Source organism: Meles meles, chromosome 7 (assembly GCF_922984935.1).
Source record: "Meles meles chromosome 7, mMelMel3.1 paternal haplotype, whole genome shotgun sequence".
In the NCBI taxonomy this organism is placed as follows: Eukaryota; Metazoa; Chordata; class Mammalia; order Carnivora; family Mustelidae; genus Meles; species Meles meles.
This window is the reverse complement of record NC_060072.1, coordinates 15,401,316-15,417,797: the sequence shown is the minus strand read 5'-3', so window position 1 is coordinate 15,417,797 and position 16,482 is coordinate 15,401,316. Positions and strand designations below refer to the sequence as shown.

The 16,482-nt window shown below is 37.5% G+C and overlaps 1 protein-coding gene and 1 long non-coding RNA gene across 7 annotated transcripts in view; one reads left to right on the top strand and one right to left on the bottom strand.

The window, feature by feature from the left end:
- Positions 1–16,482, bottom strand: part of LOC123947115 — a 118,227-nt gene that overhangs the window by 7,374 nt on the left and 94,371 nt on the right. The gene's annotated exons all lie outside the window — the stretch shown is intronic.
- Positions 1–16,482, top strand: part of RIC8B (RIC8 guanine nucleotide exchange factor B) — a 94,887-nt gene that overhangs the window by 54,703 nt on the left and 23,702 nt on the right. For all 6 annotated transcript variants that reach the window (XR_006819701.1, XR_006819700.1, XR_006819699.1 and 3 more), the window contains exons 5-7: positions 372–600; positions 1,318–1,413; positions 7,087–7,231. Coding sequence is in view for 3 of the 6 variants with exons in the window: in XM_046013108.1 (XP_045869064.1) it covers positions 372–600; positions 1,318–1,413; positions 7,087–7,231 (470 nt within the window). In the remaining 3 variants the exon portion in view is untranslated. The remainder of the gene's footprint in view (positions 1–371; positions 601–1,317; positions 1,414–7,086; positions 7,232–16,482) is intronic.

The window sequence follows — 16,482 nt, the reverse complement described above, 5'->3', positions numbered from 1 at the left end:
AAACATCAGTGGCTCCACAAAAGGATTTAAAACCCCACGGAAAGAATATAAAGCTAGCATTGTGTCATAGTAAAATTAAAGAGCTGGTGTTGAAGCTAATTCCTATTTTAGCATTTCAGAAAGTGACATGACATCATGTGATTGTGTGTGTCCATTTAACATCTGTTCTTTCTAATTTGTCATATGTGTATTTAAAACAGTTCTCTTTATTTTCTGTCTCTTAGTCAGTAAATGCCAAGTAATATAAAGGCTTGTTTTGAAAAAGAAAAATTTTAATTGACTCCTAGAAGTCATTTCTGAACTTCTTCTGTTTGCATTTTAAAAGACTATTCAATGAAATTAAAATATTGTATTTTTAAATTGCTTTTCAGCAATGCAGTCAACCTTTTAAGCAATGTTCCAGTCTCTTGTTTGGATGTTCTCATTTGTCCATTAACCCATGAAGAAACAGCCCAAGAGGCAACGACACTAGATGAACTGCCCAGTGATAAAACGGCTGAGAAAGAAACTGTTTTGAAAAAGAATACCATGGTATACAATGGTATGAATATGGAAGCCATTCATGTTTTACTCAATTTTATGGAGAAGAGAATAGACAAGGTAAGACTGATAACATGGGAGGCCTTGGGAAGATGTTTCTAAAGAATGTAAATGTGCCATATATGCAGACATCACAGGGACATGATTTTTAAATATAAGCTTTTTTAAAGTAGCTAATGTTTTACGTAATTATATCTTGGAAATCATTTTATTACAGTACATGATTAATTGCAAAAACCAAATTTATTTGCTTAAAGCCAAAAATTTTGTTGATCCAAGACTAAAACTATGACTGGTGCCTGAAAGTGAAGGAAAAATTAATTACTTTTCCATGTAGGTATTTTGTGAGACCTAGAAGTAAAAATTATCCCCCCAAAATACTTGATGATAAATTCTTTCCATAATACCAAAAGGCTATCTTTTAAAAAAAATCATCAACTTTTCATTTGTTGTAAGTTGCTTATTTTCTTATCTCTCACTTGCTTTTTCAGGTTAATTATATTAAAAGGTAGCAAGGTAGTGTGGGTGGGTCATCAAAACCTTTGGTTCATTTAAGCCCATTGGCTGAGCCAGTGAGGACTCCACAAAATGTAGGAAAATCCAGGGAGGATAAAACAGACATTAATAAACATGAAGTTAAGTGATGGAATGGAAGCTTATGTTGCTTTAATAACATAAAATGTCTCTCCCTCAAAAAAGAAGTATTAACATGCTCAGTTATATAGAGGAAAGTAATACTGTTAGAAACTAAAACAGTATGTCTGGTTTTCTTTATAGGGAAGCAGCTATAGAGAAGGTCTAACTCCAGTTCTCAGCTTATTAACAGAATGTTCCCGAGCCCATCGAAACATCAGAAAATTTCTCAAAGATCAGGTAACTTCTTAATGCAAATTACACAAATTACACCTCATAGTTAATCTTATATGTGGTTTTTAAAAATAGAATTAAAAAAAGTGAGTTGCATTCTTTCATAATGGTTTTCTTTCATAAAATCAGAAACTCAGAAAAGTTAGTTTTAATCTTTGAAATCTCCCTAATCCAGAAAAACGTGACCCTTTGTATTTTTCTGAGTCATTCATTCATTTATTCAGCATACATTTTAGATCTACTTTGTGCTGCTTGTAGAGTTTACCTTACAGTGGCAGAACAAAAAGGAAATGAATATATATATATATATATATATTTTATAATGGCATGTAGAGACTTGTTCTAAAAAAAGACAGAAGGAGAAGGGGAAACTTAGGGAACTAGGGAGGGCCTTTGTGAGAAAATGACATTTGAGCAGAAACTTTGATAAGAAAAGGATCTCTGAGAAAACCCGGAAGAGGAATGTAAAGAGAACAAGATCAAAGTCCCTGAGATGAGAGGATGGTTTGGTGTGCTTATGGAAGAGCAAGGAGGCTAGACCAAATTGGCAAGGAGAGTGATAGATGAAGTTAAAAAAAGGTAAGTAAGAACCAGATCCCTAAGGTTGTATAGGACTTTTGATGCCCTTCTAAGTGAGATGGGAAAGCACTGAACCATTGTGAGAAGGGGAGCTGAAGGGGATGCCATTTATATTTTAAAATACTCTGGCTGCTATATATAGGATAGACTAAGAGAGTGTGAGTAGATGCAAGGAGGCCAGTTGAAAAGAGAGCTGATGGTGAAGGTTTGGGGCAGGATGGTAGAGTTCATGGTAAGAATTCTTTCCACAACTGTTCTTCTGTCAATCTGCCCTTATGATTTATCTTTGTCTCCCCTTCTGTCATAATGGGTGAATTTTCCCTGCTCTCTTCTGTGACCAGCCTCTGTACTTGTGTCCTGGATTCCTTTCCTTCTCATCTTCTCAGGAACTTTGCTCCTGCGTTTATTTCCTCTCTTTTTGCATTAATCTTTTTTTTTTTTTTTTCCCTAATGTGCTAGGTCATTTCTGTCTTCACACAAACACACCTTCCATCTTAAAAACAAAACAAAAAACCTTCCCTCAATTTCACTTCTCAAGTTGCTTCCCCATCACTCTGCTCTTCTTAGTGCAGTGTTCCTCAGAGTTTTCCATACTCTCTCTATTCTTTACTCGTCTTTCTCTCCTGAACCCACCGAAATTAGGCTTTCATGCTTTCCACCCTAGTGCAAAGGTGCTCATCAAAATTCATCAACCCAATATTGCCAAACCTGATAGCTCTCAAATATTTTTTTTAATGCATTCCCCCAGTGCATTTTGATGTAACTGACTATTCTGTCCTTCTTGAAATACTTTCTTCACTTGGTTTCTAGGACACAATGGGGGAACCTCGTTGCAATGTCTGAGTACCCCAAGACAATGTTGTCTTTGTCTCCACTCCCACTCCCCTGGTGATCTCATTCAGCAGTCATGGTTTTGAAAATCATCTATATGCTGATGACTCCCATATTTATATCTCCAGCCCTGACCTGTCCCTTCAGCTCCAGACTGATGTAACAAGCAGCCGACTCATCTCCTCCCCTTGGATGTATAGTAGAGGTCTTCAGTTTAACATATCCCAAACTAAGCTCTTGATTTCCCATCCCTTCACCCTGTTTCTTTCCTTCTTCCACATTTCAGTATATGGTCCCATCATTCACCCCACTGCTCTTTTTCTCTCATATAGAATTTCCCTTGTTCAATGAACCAGCTTCATTTTACCCCTTTATGTTTATGGTCAAGATTTAGTAAGCATCTTACTATATGTGAGGCACATTAGTAGATACTGCTGCTAAGGAGAGATTAGAAAGTAAAGACTCCTCCTTTGAGGAATTTACAGTTCACTGGAAGAAGAGAGGAGTGCAATGAAAACGTGAATAATCATTTAAATCTAATGAAATAGTTATTGAATTAAGATAATTTCCAGTTTGATTATTTTAACACATTCTGCCATGACTAGGAATACTGGGTAAAAAATAATGAATGAAAAATATTTTAAGTTTTCTATATTTTAGCTTTTTTTCATAGGAGATCCAGGTTCAACTGAACTGTTTAGATTTTGCTGTCCCTAACCAAGATAGCCCCCCCCAAAAAACCTGTTTCTTAACAACTTTGTATGAAGACCTTGGGCCACATATTATGTGGACACAAAGATTTCTAAGACTCACTTTTTGTCTTCAAAGAAGCATTAGAGTCTAAAGAGATGAAACATGACAAGTAAAGATGACTGAGATATAAGACACACACAAAAAATCAACTTTCCTTCTGAGAAAGATGCAGTCTAAACTGTGATGATTAAGAAAGGCAGAATGTGTGGCACCTGGGTGGCTCAGTGGGTTAAGCCTCTGCCTTTGGCTCAGATCATGGTCTCAGGGTCCTGGGATGGAGTCCTGCATCGGGCTCTCTGCTCGGCAGGGAGCCTGCTTCGCCCCCTCTCTCTGCCTGCCTCTCTGCCTACTTGTGATCTCTCTCTCTTTCAAAGAAAGAAAGGCAGAATGTAAAGTAACAGATGATTAACTTTGGTAATAGTACAAATAGAACAAATAGTATAAATAGCTAATTAATTATTACACCCTGTAGTTAATACCTGATTAAATCCAACTCATGCATACCCAGAGGAAATTGGTCTTAAGTATTTAGACAGGTGGAAAGAGAATGTGGTAGAAATTACTGACCCAGGTTGGGTTAGTCTGGAGAGGCGCTTACAGAAGAGACGAGATTTTGTGGATTTGAAAGAGGAAATGGACAAGATTTGTCAAAGAAAAGAAAAAAAATTTGTTGGAGGGTAATATTTGGGAGAAAATAGAATGAGTCCATGCAAATGCAGATTGTCTGGGAGTGATATATAAGAATAAAAGCAACAAACTTCTATTTTTTAAAAAAACTTGTCTCTAAGAAATCCAAAACACAGCTAACAAAACTTTGGGGTGATAATCTTTGTTAATAGATTCTTTACTCTGGAACAGTAGGCACATACTACATATTACATATACTACATTGCTCGATATTTCATTCTTCAATATATTCAGTATATAGAGACCATATAAAACTCGGTCTGGTTGGCTGAATCTTTACTGTGCAGTGACTTTGTACTTACAGAGCAAGAAATCATGGTGCTCTACTATTAGAAATATGGCTTCTGTAAACATGTTGGGTAGATTATTCAATTTTCTGAGGTTTAGTTGCCATTTGTGTTCACAGCACCTTCAGTATACCTCCTGATACATGGTAGGCACTCAATATAGAAGGAGAGAGGAAAGAAGTCCATTGAATGGATTAAATAAAATGATATAAACATGAAGGGTCTGGCACAGTAAATTATTATTTGACTTGGTTTTTATCCCCATTTCCTCTCATAGTGCCTAGCTTATAGAAGGTGCTTTTAAAAAGATTCTGAGGGATGCCTGGCTTCCTCAGTCAGTAGAGCATATGACTCTTGATCTCAGGGTTGTAAATTCGAGCCCCATGTTGGGTATAGAGATTACTTAAAATAAAAACTTTTTTTTTTAAAGATATCTGAATTAATCCATTCCTCCTTCAGTCAACAAATATTTATTAAACACCTGTAATATGCCATGAACTGAGAAGAATAAACAAAACAAAGACATCCCTGCTCCCTTGGCACTGACTCTTGTGGAAGAAGGGCCAATGGTAAAGCAATATATACTGTGTCAGGTGGTGATGAGTGTTTCGAGGAAGGCTAAAGCACTTAGAGGGGGTGGTATACAAAAAAGAGAAGTCATATAAGGTGGTCAAGGTTAGTCATACAGGGTAGTCAGGAAATGTCTTCCTATAAGTAACATTTGAGCACAGACCTGAAGTAAGGGAATGAGGCATGCAAGTTTCTAGAGAGTTTCTGGGCAGAGGGAGCAGCAAATGCAAAGACCATGAGACAGGAAAGTGGGTGGTGTGTGTAAGGAGTTCCATGGAGGTCTGGGTGGCTGTAGCAGTGTCGGCCAGAGCTGTAGAAATAAAGTTAAAAAAAGAGCAGGAAGCTGAGTTATGTGAAACCTAAAGGAGTTGTAAGGACATTGTTTTTCACTGTAAGATGAGAAGCACTGGGAACTAGAAGACTTTGAGAACAGGAATTACATGATCTGACTTTCAGAGGCTCCCTAGCTGCTTTGTAGAGGATAAATCATGGAAGAACTGGGATGGAAGCAGAGAGCACTGGGTGGTTGTGGGAATAACCAGCGTGAGACATATCAGTAACTTGGATATGATAATATTAGAGGAGGCAGTGAGAAGTGGCTGAATTATGGATATATTTCAGCGGTAGAAACAATATAATTTACTGGTGGATTGGATATGGGGTATGAAAGAGAAAAGGCTATTTCCAAGGTGTTTGTACTAAACAGTTGGAAAAATAGACTTACCATTTAATGCAATGGAAAACTAAGAAGGAACAGCTTTGGTGGGAGCATGGAAGATTTGTGTTTAGGACATGCTAAATTTTTTTTTTTTAATATTTTATTTATTTGACAGAGAGAAATCACAACTAGGCAGAGAGGCAGGCAGAGAGAGAGGAGGAAGCAGGCTCCCCGCGGAGCAGAGAGCCCGATGTGGGGCTCGATCCCAGGACCCTGAGATCATGACCTGAGCCGAAGGCAGAGGCTCTAACCCACTGAGCCACCCAGGTGCCCCAGGACATGCTAAATTTGAGAGGCCTATAAAAGTCTGGAAGTCAGTAAAGAAATCAAGATAGAAATATAATTTAGGGAGTTCTTAGTGTATAGAGACCATCTAATGCCATAAAACTGGATGAGATCACCAGCAGATTTAGTGAAAATAGTGAAGAACATTGCCCAAGAGCTCAACCCTTGACTATTCCAATACTTAGAAAACAAGAGGAGAAAAGGAATTGGCAGAAGAGGCTGAGATGAAGCAACCAGTTGAGATAGGAGGAGACTCTGAAGAGGGAGGGTTCTGGGTGGATGAATTGAGTGAGTGAGTGAGCAAAAAACAGACAAACCAAGAAGTGTCCTAAGCCCTCTGCAGATCACAATCGATAAAATAGGGATAGTGATATTACTACCTCCTTTGCAAGGTTACTGTTGGAGACTGAATATACAGAATGTATGTATATCCTCTATTATAGCAACTAGCACCTAGAAAATATTCAATAATGAATAGCCATTTTTTATTATAAAATAAAATAAGAAAACCTAAGTACAGATTTTTTTTTTTTTTAAGTAAATACTGAAAATGCTACAGGAATTACAAGAAGGGGAAAATCAATAGGAGTCAAAGTTTTAAGGAAGGCCCCGTGGAAGAAGGAGAAACTTGACCCTGACTTTAAAGTGGATTTTGATAGAGGCAGGCAAAGTCATTCCAGATGCTTTGATGATTAAAAATTCCAAATGAATCAGAGTATTTCATGGTGGTACAGTGAAGAGATGTTTCTCTTCAAATGAAATTTCATTACAACCATGAAATCACTTTAGGGGTTTTTTTATTTTTGTTTTTGTCTTATTTGGAAGCAAACCTATTTAGTTTTTAAAAGCTTTTTCCATTCTTACAAAACTGAGCTCATAGACATTATAAGACTGACCAGTTGCATGGTACCATCCTCACTTACTCTAGGACCCCACAACTGATGATGGTTTTTGCATTTCTGCCATTAGGTTTTACCACCATTGAGGGATGTGACAAACCGACCTGAAGTTGGCTCAACTGTGAGAAATAAGCTGGTGCGCCTCATGACACATGTTGACCTTGGAGTCAAGCAAATTGCTGCTGAATTCCTTTTTGTTCTTTGCAAAGAGAGAGGTAGGTTAAACTCTCTTTGCTCTCTACGTTTTTATTTTTCAGAGGGAATTTGAGAAATCTTTCTGTTAATAGTGGCCATCTCATTCCACTCTTTTCAGAGCTTACTCCTAACTTCTACTAGAGGGCCTGAGGATATATTAAAAATTAATCATTTAAAAACATTTTCTATATGCTTCTGTGCAAACACACTCACATTAAACTTTGCCTTCTGTATCCTTAACCTTGTGAGTCAGGACCTGGAGTCATAATGAAAAATCTGCTTAAGTAATTCAGGTACTACTATTTTTTTTTAAGATTTTATTTTTATAAGTAATCTCACTCAGTGTGGGGCTTGAACTCACAACCCTGAGATCAAGTGTTGCACGCTTTTGCATGCACCAACTGAGCCAGCCAGGTCCCCCAGGGTGCTACCGTTTTATAACAAGACACGGGCCTGGGTTAGTTCCCCTTTTTAATTCCTCTTGGAATTAAAGCTATAGGAGATTTGGTTTCTTCACTAAGTTATTATATCAGTAGGTAATTATTTGATATGAGCTACATAACATAATATGGAAGTGAAAAAAGGAAGATGGAAAGTGCAAAGAAGCCTAAGATACATTCCTTACCCTTGAGATAAGGATAAGATAGCGGTAGAGAGAAATTTTAAAATAACTATACTACAGTGTAATAAACACCATTATAAAGTGACTGTCTTCTGAGATAACATCTAATAATTTCAGATATTTTTTTAATTATATGGGCTATTTCCCCTGCAAAAGCAGGTTCTTCAAGATACCCAGATATTTTTACCTACTTTTTTCTTTAGCTCCTAGTTTTATAAATGTACTGGTATGAAAATCCTATCTAAGCAGATTTTATATTCCACTTTTTTTTAAAGTACCTCCGTTTTGTGAGACAGAATTTGGAGGTAGAAAACTCACTTCTCTTAAAATCTTAAGTTAGTTTAATTCTTTTTTTTACCCAGCTTTATTGAGGTATAATTGACAAGTAAAGTTGTATGTATTTAAAGTATATTATACAACATCATGATTTGGTACATGTAGGTATACATTGTGAAGTGATCAACACAGGTTAAGACATCTACCACCTCACAGAGTTACTTTTTGTTTTTTTTTGTGTGTGTGATGAGAACGCTGAAGACTGATCTTAGCAAATTTCAAGTGTAGATAGCATAGTATTAACGACAGTCACCATGCTGTACATTGGATCCTCAGAACTTACTATAACTGAAGTATAACTGAAGTCTTACAGCATTTGATCAGCAGCTCCTCATTTCCTCCATCCTCAACCACCACTCTACTCTCTGCTTCCAGGAGTTTAATTTTTTTTTTTTTTTTTTTAAAGATTACACATTTAAGTAAGATCATACAGTATTGGTGTTTCTCTGGTTTATTCACTTGGCATAATGTTCTCTAGGTTCATCCTTGTTGTAACAAATACCAAGATTTCATTCTCTGTCATGGCTGAAATAAGTAAATACACACACACATATCTCCTTTGTCCATTCATCTGTCAGTGGACTCTCTGCTTTTTTCCGTATCTTGGCTATTGTGAATAATGCTTTAGTGAACATGGGACTATAGACATCTCTTGGGAATAAAGACTTTGTTTGCTTCAGATATATACCCAAAAGTGTGATTGCTTGATCATATTGTAGTTGTTTCTAATTTTTTGAGTAGCCTCTGTGCTGTTTTCCATAGTAGCTGGACCAATTTGCATTCCCGCCAGTGGTGCATAAGTGTTCCCTTTTTGCCACATCCTTGCCAACACTTTCCATCTCTTATCTTTTTGGTAAAAGCCGTCCTAACAGGTGTGAGGTGATCTGTCATTATAGGTTTGATTTGCGCCTTCCTAATGATTAGGGATGGTTGCACCTTTTCACAAAAATATCTGTTAGTCATTTGTATGTCTTTTTTGAAAAAAGTCTTTACAGGCTTTTTGTCCATTTTTAAATAGAATTATTTGGGGTCTTTGCTGTTGAGTTGTACCCACAGAAGTCTTAAACTTTATTTTCTGACTTTATTTCCACTAAAGTTCCTGTTAAGATGGTATATTAACAACATAATTTGATCAATAATAATAAACACAACTATTATGTATGGGGGTGTCATGTTCCAAACATTCTATGCCATAAGCTCATTTATTTCTCATAAGGACCCTCCATTGTCATAAATGAGTTAACCTGGCACTTTCAGTAATTTATTCAAGGTCACACAGTTGCTTGAGGGCTAAAGCCCAAATTTGAGTCCTCTTTCCATTCTGCCACATTTCCTTTTATAGTAATTTTCACCAACTGTCCTCATATCTGCCTTTTTAAACAATTCAATTCTTTCATGACTGAAAAAAGATTGATGTAGCATCTTGGAATTAAGTGACTGGTATAGTCATATAGTAATCTGTAAATACAGGCTTAATTGAATCAGTTTTTCCAAGATCAGAAATGAGCTGTTTGGGGCACCTGGGTGGCTCAGTGGGTTAAAGCCTCTGCCTTCGGCTCAGGTCATGATCCCAGGGTCCTGGGATTGAGCCCCACGTCGGGCTCTCTGCTCAGCGGGGAGCCTGCTTCCTCCTCTCTCTCTGCCTGTCTCTCTGCCTGCTTGTGACCTCTGTCAAACAGATAAATAAAATCTTTTTTAAAAAATTAGAAAAAAACGAAATGAGCTGTTTTTTAAAGTGTAATTATGTATGTATACATAAATCTAAATTACACACTATCAGTCAAAAGAAGTTTATCAAAATATACACTAACATCTTATCCATGGTTACCTCTCACTAGAATGACTGGTGACTTTTTTTTTAGTTCTGTGTATTTTATAATTTTTCTACAATGACCATTTTTTTTTTTAAAGATTTTATTTATTTATTTGACAGACAGAGATCACAAGTAGGCAGAGAGGCAGGCAGAGAGAGAAAGGGAAGCAGGCGCCCCGTGGAGCAGAAAGCCCCATGCGGGGCTTGATCCTAGGACCCTATTTGAGGTTTTTATAATCCTAACTTTGAGCCCAAAGCCAACCCATATTAGCCGAAGTATATCATTTTCATTTGACCTTGAACAATTCTATATATACTCATCCACTTTTCCTTCCAGTTTGATTTTAAGTTTAGTAGATACATTCTTCTGGAATAAAAATTTACCTATTTAACAAAAAACTTGTGAGCTAGAGCCAGGGAATACAGAGGTTTAAAGATTAACAAGGTCTCTGCTCTCCTATTACTTTCTTATCAAGGGTTACCAACTCACGTGCCGAGTTGGTAATAAAAATTAACTGGATGTAAGAAGATAAATGAAAACTGACACTTACCTCATTGCTGGGAAGGCAGCGGGTTGGGAGTTGGGGAACAAGGGGATGGTGCAGAATTGGAGAGAGGACATTGCTGCTACTTAGCTCCAACTGATTGTTACCATGAAGGAACATAGATGGCCAACGTTACCAAATCTTGCAGGTTTTCAAGAGAAGCCAGGGCTCTGAATTTTTACATAAAATCTCCCAGTTTTTAAATGCTGTCAACTTATTCTAATTTAAAACCTTCTAGCCAAAAAAGAAAGAAAGAAAAGTTTGTAGTCTACATTCAACTTGTAAGTCATCAGATTTTGGAGTTAAGGTTAGGTTTGGAGGGAGACTCTATTAAAATGAGATAAATTCCAAATAATTCATCAGTGTTGAACTTCCCTTTTAAGGACGTTCAAAGCTAAGCTTGAAGGTGAAGAAACCATGATCAAGGCTCAAGAGTCACGTCACACTAAGTGGAAACAGCAAACATCAATCAAATTAGGTTAGGGACGCAGAGACTAAATGAAGAATGAAAACTGAAATGGTACAGGATACAAAGGGCAAAATTTCATGGCAGACTTGGCACAGAGAGAGTCATTCAAGTGTCTTAAATACCCATCTGCACCAGGCTAAAACTGTAACCCCAGTGGACAGTGGCCCACAGGTTAACTTGTACTCATGCCTACCAACTTGTGTTGAGCCAAATCTAAACTTGTATTACCTGCTCTGCAAATTGTATACTTTCTCCGGGGTGCCTAAACAGAGGCCATATATCATGTAATAAAAGAAAGTAATTTATAATACAACCTGCCCCGTTAACACATTCATTAATTCCCAGCATATGCTAGGCACTGTGGTTGGGGCTGAACCACACAGAGAAATAAGGCTGGAACACCTCAGCACATAGCCCCGCAACTGCAAGCTTGCTCTCATCTCCTTTATTTCAGTCTCCCAGGTAGAAGTATCAGTTTAGCTTGAAGCTAACATCTCCTGCCTGCTGATCTTTTCATCTTCTTGGAAAGCAGTTACCTTCTATTCTTTTGGTAACTCTCCCTATGTGTTTTCCTCAACCTATATACATCTCCATGTCACTGTCCTTCACATCTTAGCATCTTGAGAGATTAGTCTGGTTTTCCTCTTAGTATCCTTACTAGCCACTCAGGCTTCAACTTGCTGCAAGTTAGGGTTTCCAATGTCAATCCCTCCTTTCCAGACCCCCTGGAAGTGTTCTCCATAAGCTCACAAGGTAACCAATGTTCAAAAGCAATGTAATTTTTTGGGGGTGGGGGGTCTTTATCTTACTGTTGACCACTCTCTGCCTCTGCGCTACCAAGCACTCCTAGATTGCCTCTGACCTTTCTTTCTAGTCTTACCAACTGTCTTTGCACACATTTAATTGCCAGTGTTCCCTAGAGTTCTCATCTGACCCCTGTTCTCTCTTTATATTATTTCCTGAGTCATCTCACCCTCTCCCTTGGCTTCTGCTTCAGCCTATTTGCTGGGGATTCCCAAATCTGTGTATCTCTTAATAAACTATTAAAATATTCATAGCCATCTGTTTCTGGTCAGGTTTTCTTCAGTCTGTCTTCCACATGGCCAACAGAGGGATTCTTCTAAAATACAGTCTTGTCATGACCACCCTGTAGAACTGTCAGTGACTTCCTGATACCTGGTAAAATCCAAATTTTATTAGATACTAACTTCATGGCCTGCCTCTATATTCTAAATTCAATTTGCTATTATATACTTTCTGCTTAGTCATGCTAAATTTTTTATTCTTGCCTAATTTTACTTTACTATTTCTTGGCTTTATTCTTGAAGATCAGCTTAATTATCTTCTCTGTGAAGACTTGTCTCATCATAGAGGCAGAGTTAATCATTCTCTCTTCCTTGTACCATTTTTACTTAAGTCTGTTTTTAGTGCTTTTGACATTTGCTATGTTCTCATTCTCAGTTAATGTCTAGAATGCAAGTTCAATGAATTGAGTTTCTTTAGGTCAGAGATCGTGTCTTCTTCATCTTTGGATTCCTAATTTTAACAAAGTACCTTAGAGATGGTTATAAAAAAGTAAACCTTTCTGCTGTCTGAATGCAGTGTAGTGACTATATGGTCTTGTGGATCTCTCCATATAAAGGAATAATCAGTACACTATAAGTGAGAAATAACAGCCTGAAAGAGGGAATGACTGGGTAGTGTGGACACAGCCAGAGAAAGTCTTCACAGAGAAATGGGAAACAGCCTTGGTACTTATAAGAAAGAGACTAATTCAAGAAGAGGAGAATCCACGATGTACAGGAATGATAGGCGATAGGTTTGGAAAAGGCTGCAGAGGCCAGAAAATGAAGAATCCACAGCCTTTGTGGCAGATCTTAAAGGTTTTATCCATGAAGGTGATAACACCATATTTTTGCTTTACAAAGATCTATGAGGCAGTTGTGTGGAACAAGGAATAGAAGGATGTGAGACTAGAAATAGGGAGACCAATTAGAGGAAGTTGCTAGTGTAAAATTTCCAAAAGTAGCAGTATTTGGAAGGAAAAGCATTATAAAACCTCTACATAACAGAGAAAAGGGAATGGTCTCTGGGTAGAATCTGGCTCTGCCATTCTATCCTTGGTAAACAGCAGAACCTCTTTTTGCTTTCATGATAGAGTGTGATAAGACCCACATTTGTGTAAGCAATGATATCATTACTACCAGTGCATGTCTAACTGCAGTGACGTTGTTTTCCTCTGTTCATAGTGCCCTCTGGCATCTTGATAATGGTGAAATACTTTATGCAACTGAATGCTGATTTGTCTCATTTCTGTAACAGTTTTACAAAACTAACTGCATGGTTGATTACTGGGACAAAAAAATAAATATTTTTATATTGTTTCTTTTTGGGGTTTTTTTTAAGATTTTATTTATGCATTTATTTGACAAAGAGAGAGCACAAGAAGGCAGAGCAGCAGGCAGAGGGAGAGGGAAAAGCAGGCTCTGTGCTGAGCAGGGAGCCTGATGCAGGGCTCAATCCCGGGACCCTGGGATCATGACCTGAGCTGAAGGCAGATGCTTAACAGACTGAGCCACCCAGTGCCCTGTTTCTTTTTGTTTTTAAGGGCCACCCAGAAAACCTTTCTTTGCCTTAGCAACGCATTTTAACATCTAAATTTAGTCCATTTTCCTTTTACTACCTTCCCAATACTGAACAGGATATCGTACAATATATTTGAAAATAGCTAAAAAGTAGCTCCAAACACTCCACTAAATAATGTCAGTCAGAACTTCACAAAGAAAATGTTTCTCACTGTGAAAATTTTGTAGTCCATTTGTCTCCCTACCCCAACCCCCATTTTTTAAGTATTTTATCCTATTAACAGAAGTTCATTTGATTTTAAAATTACGGCTATAGCCTTACCTGTTTTAAAGGCAAGGTGTGTCTTAAATAGCCTTTGTAACCCAAAATATCACAGAGTTGTTTGTTCCTGTGAATGAACAGTAAGCATTATTTTCATGAAAGTGCTAGGTGTTTTTTACTATTAACTAGCTTCCAGGAGGATTGTCTGATTAAGAAAGCAGATTATTTAATATTCTGTTTACTTCTTTTTAACCTATTTTGGCCTTTCATAAACTCTGCATTCTTCAACTATTTTAATGTTTAGCCATTGAAGTGGCTATTTATATTTTATGTCTTTTTTATTATTGTTATTTTTTAAGTATATTCATATCTCAACTTAGGCATTTGCAGTTTTAGTGAATTTTTTTCCTGAAACTACTAAACCTCTTTATTTGTTAAAAAATAAGCCTTATCAGAGGGGCGCCTGGGTAGCTTAGGCGGTTAAGCATCTGCCTTCAGCTCAGGTCAGTCCCAGGGGCCTGGGATCGAGCCCCACATCTGGCTCCCTGCCCAGCAGTTTGCTTGCTTCTCCCTCTGCCTGCCATTCGCTCTGCTTGTACACACTCTCTTTCTCTCTCTCTCTCTGTTAAATAAATAAATAAAATCTTTAAAAAAAAAAAGTCTTACCAAAAGTGCTTGCAGTGAGAATATCAGTGCCATGTGCATTCAGATTTATGATCCTTTGCCTCACTGACTTTGTGTCTGACCATGTCATTAAAGTCATGTCTGGGGGCACCTGGGTGGCTTAGTCAGTCAAGTATCTGCCTTTGGCTCAAGTCATGATCTCAGGGTCCTGGGATCAAGCCCCACATCAGGCTTCCTACTCAGCAGGGAGTCTGCTTCTCCCTTTCCCGCTGCTCCTCTTCCCACTTATGTGCCCTCTCTCTCCCTCTCAAATAAATAAAAATAAAATCTTTAAAGTCATGTCTGACATCCATGAATATTAAAAATATCTGTATGCACTGGATATTCACTTCTCTAATTATCCATTAAGAATTCATTAATTTAGGTAAACCTTCCCCATCTTGGAGAGGCACTGAGAGTAAGAGGGAGCATATTCAGATTTATTCCAAGGGCTTTCAAAGTATACCACCCTGATCCCTCATTAAATTCTAATACGATTCTATCTAGCATCTCCTGAGAATTATTACCAAAGAGACAGCAGTGACCAACAGGTTTTAAGGTAGAAAATGGTTGAAAGAGAATAAACTTTAATCTACTTTATTATTTAATCCATGTTTCCTTTTGCACAGATGTCACCAATTTGCCATATCCTTTGAAAGAAGGACTTCCTTTTATGTGTCCCCAAAGTACCTATTTTCAGTGTCAAGGAAGGTACCCTCTAGTTCAAGAACTTGAAAAATTTAATGAACAGTTCACTCCTGGACTATTCATCCTATCGATGCCTTTAATGATTTCATACTCTGATCACGTATATCCCCTTTCCCTACCCTATTTCCCTATCTGCTGCCCCTTTCGGACCCCAAAGTCACTTTAATTGCCCTTCTTTGAATTTTCTCCAGCTTTATGTTGTCTTTTTTGAGGTAAGTGCTCTGAATTACAACAGTATTTCAAGATGTAGGTTTTACTAAAACTTTATACATGAAAAAAAAATGTGTTAAGTTTGTTTCCTATAGTTGTCTTTAGGATGACATTTTATTGAAAGCCTTAAATAAAATTTTTATCTTTAGATTGAATATTTTAGTGTTCACCTTGAAACTGTACCTGAAAAGGAAGTGCTCTTAAATAAAGCTAACAGTTGTTTAGTATCCTCCTTAAAGGTTCTTACAAATCACACACACACACACAAAGAATTCCTGTAGTTTCCGGTTACCCTGCAAAAGTTTTATGTGTCTGCTTATCTTAGACTTATCACCTTGCACTAATGACAGGGTAACACTGACCTGCACCAAATGGTTCATTGGGCTGTTGCTATTGTTGTTGACTAAAAGAAGTCCACCATGCTCAGTTTACCTAATATTACCAGGGAAAAAGAAAGAGTATTTACTGTGTGCCAGATACTTTTCTAAGCATTTTGCATGTGTTAACCTGTGAAGTAATTATTATTCCAGTTCTCTAGACTAGAAAAAATAGGGTAAGATAACTTTCCCATGTCAACCAGCTATAAGTGGTAGAACCATTAATAAAATCCAGCCAGTCTAACTCCTGGACCTTACCTTTTCAGTGGGTATCATGCGCTCATGTACTGTTGCTGACTTTTTGAAATAAGTAGTGACTTAGCTATCCTTTTTACAAACATCCTTAAGTTTTGTGATTTCTGGTACTCTTTCCGTACCATTACTATGAAGGGTACAAGAAAGACTTTAGATAATGACTGTGTTGGTAAAATTCCAATCTGGGTTTCATTAATTCTGGTTTCTAGTCTTCATTTCTCTAAAACTGGATAAAAAGCTTTGTGACCAGAAACTTAAAACACCACCTTTACCAACAGCATTGTGGTCACAAAGGCTCCACTCCTGCCACAAAGTGTATTCCAAACAGCTCCACTTGACTTTCTGATACCTGAAAAAAGGCTTTTGGTCCTCAGAGCATGTAGGAGAATTTGTAGGTAGTTCAGTAAAACTTCTACCATACTTTGA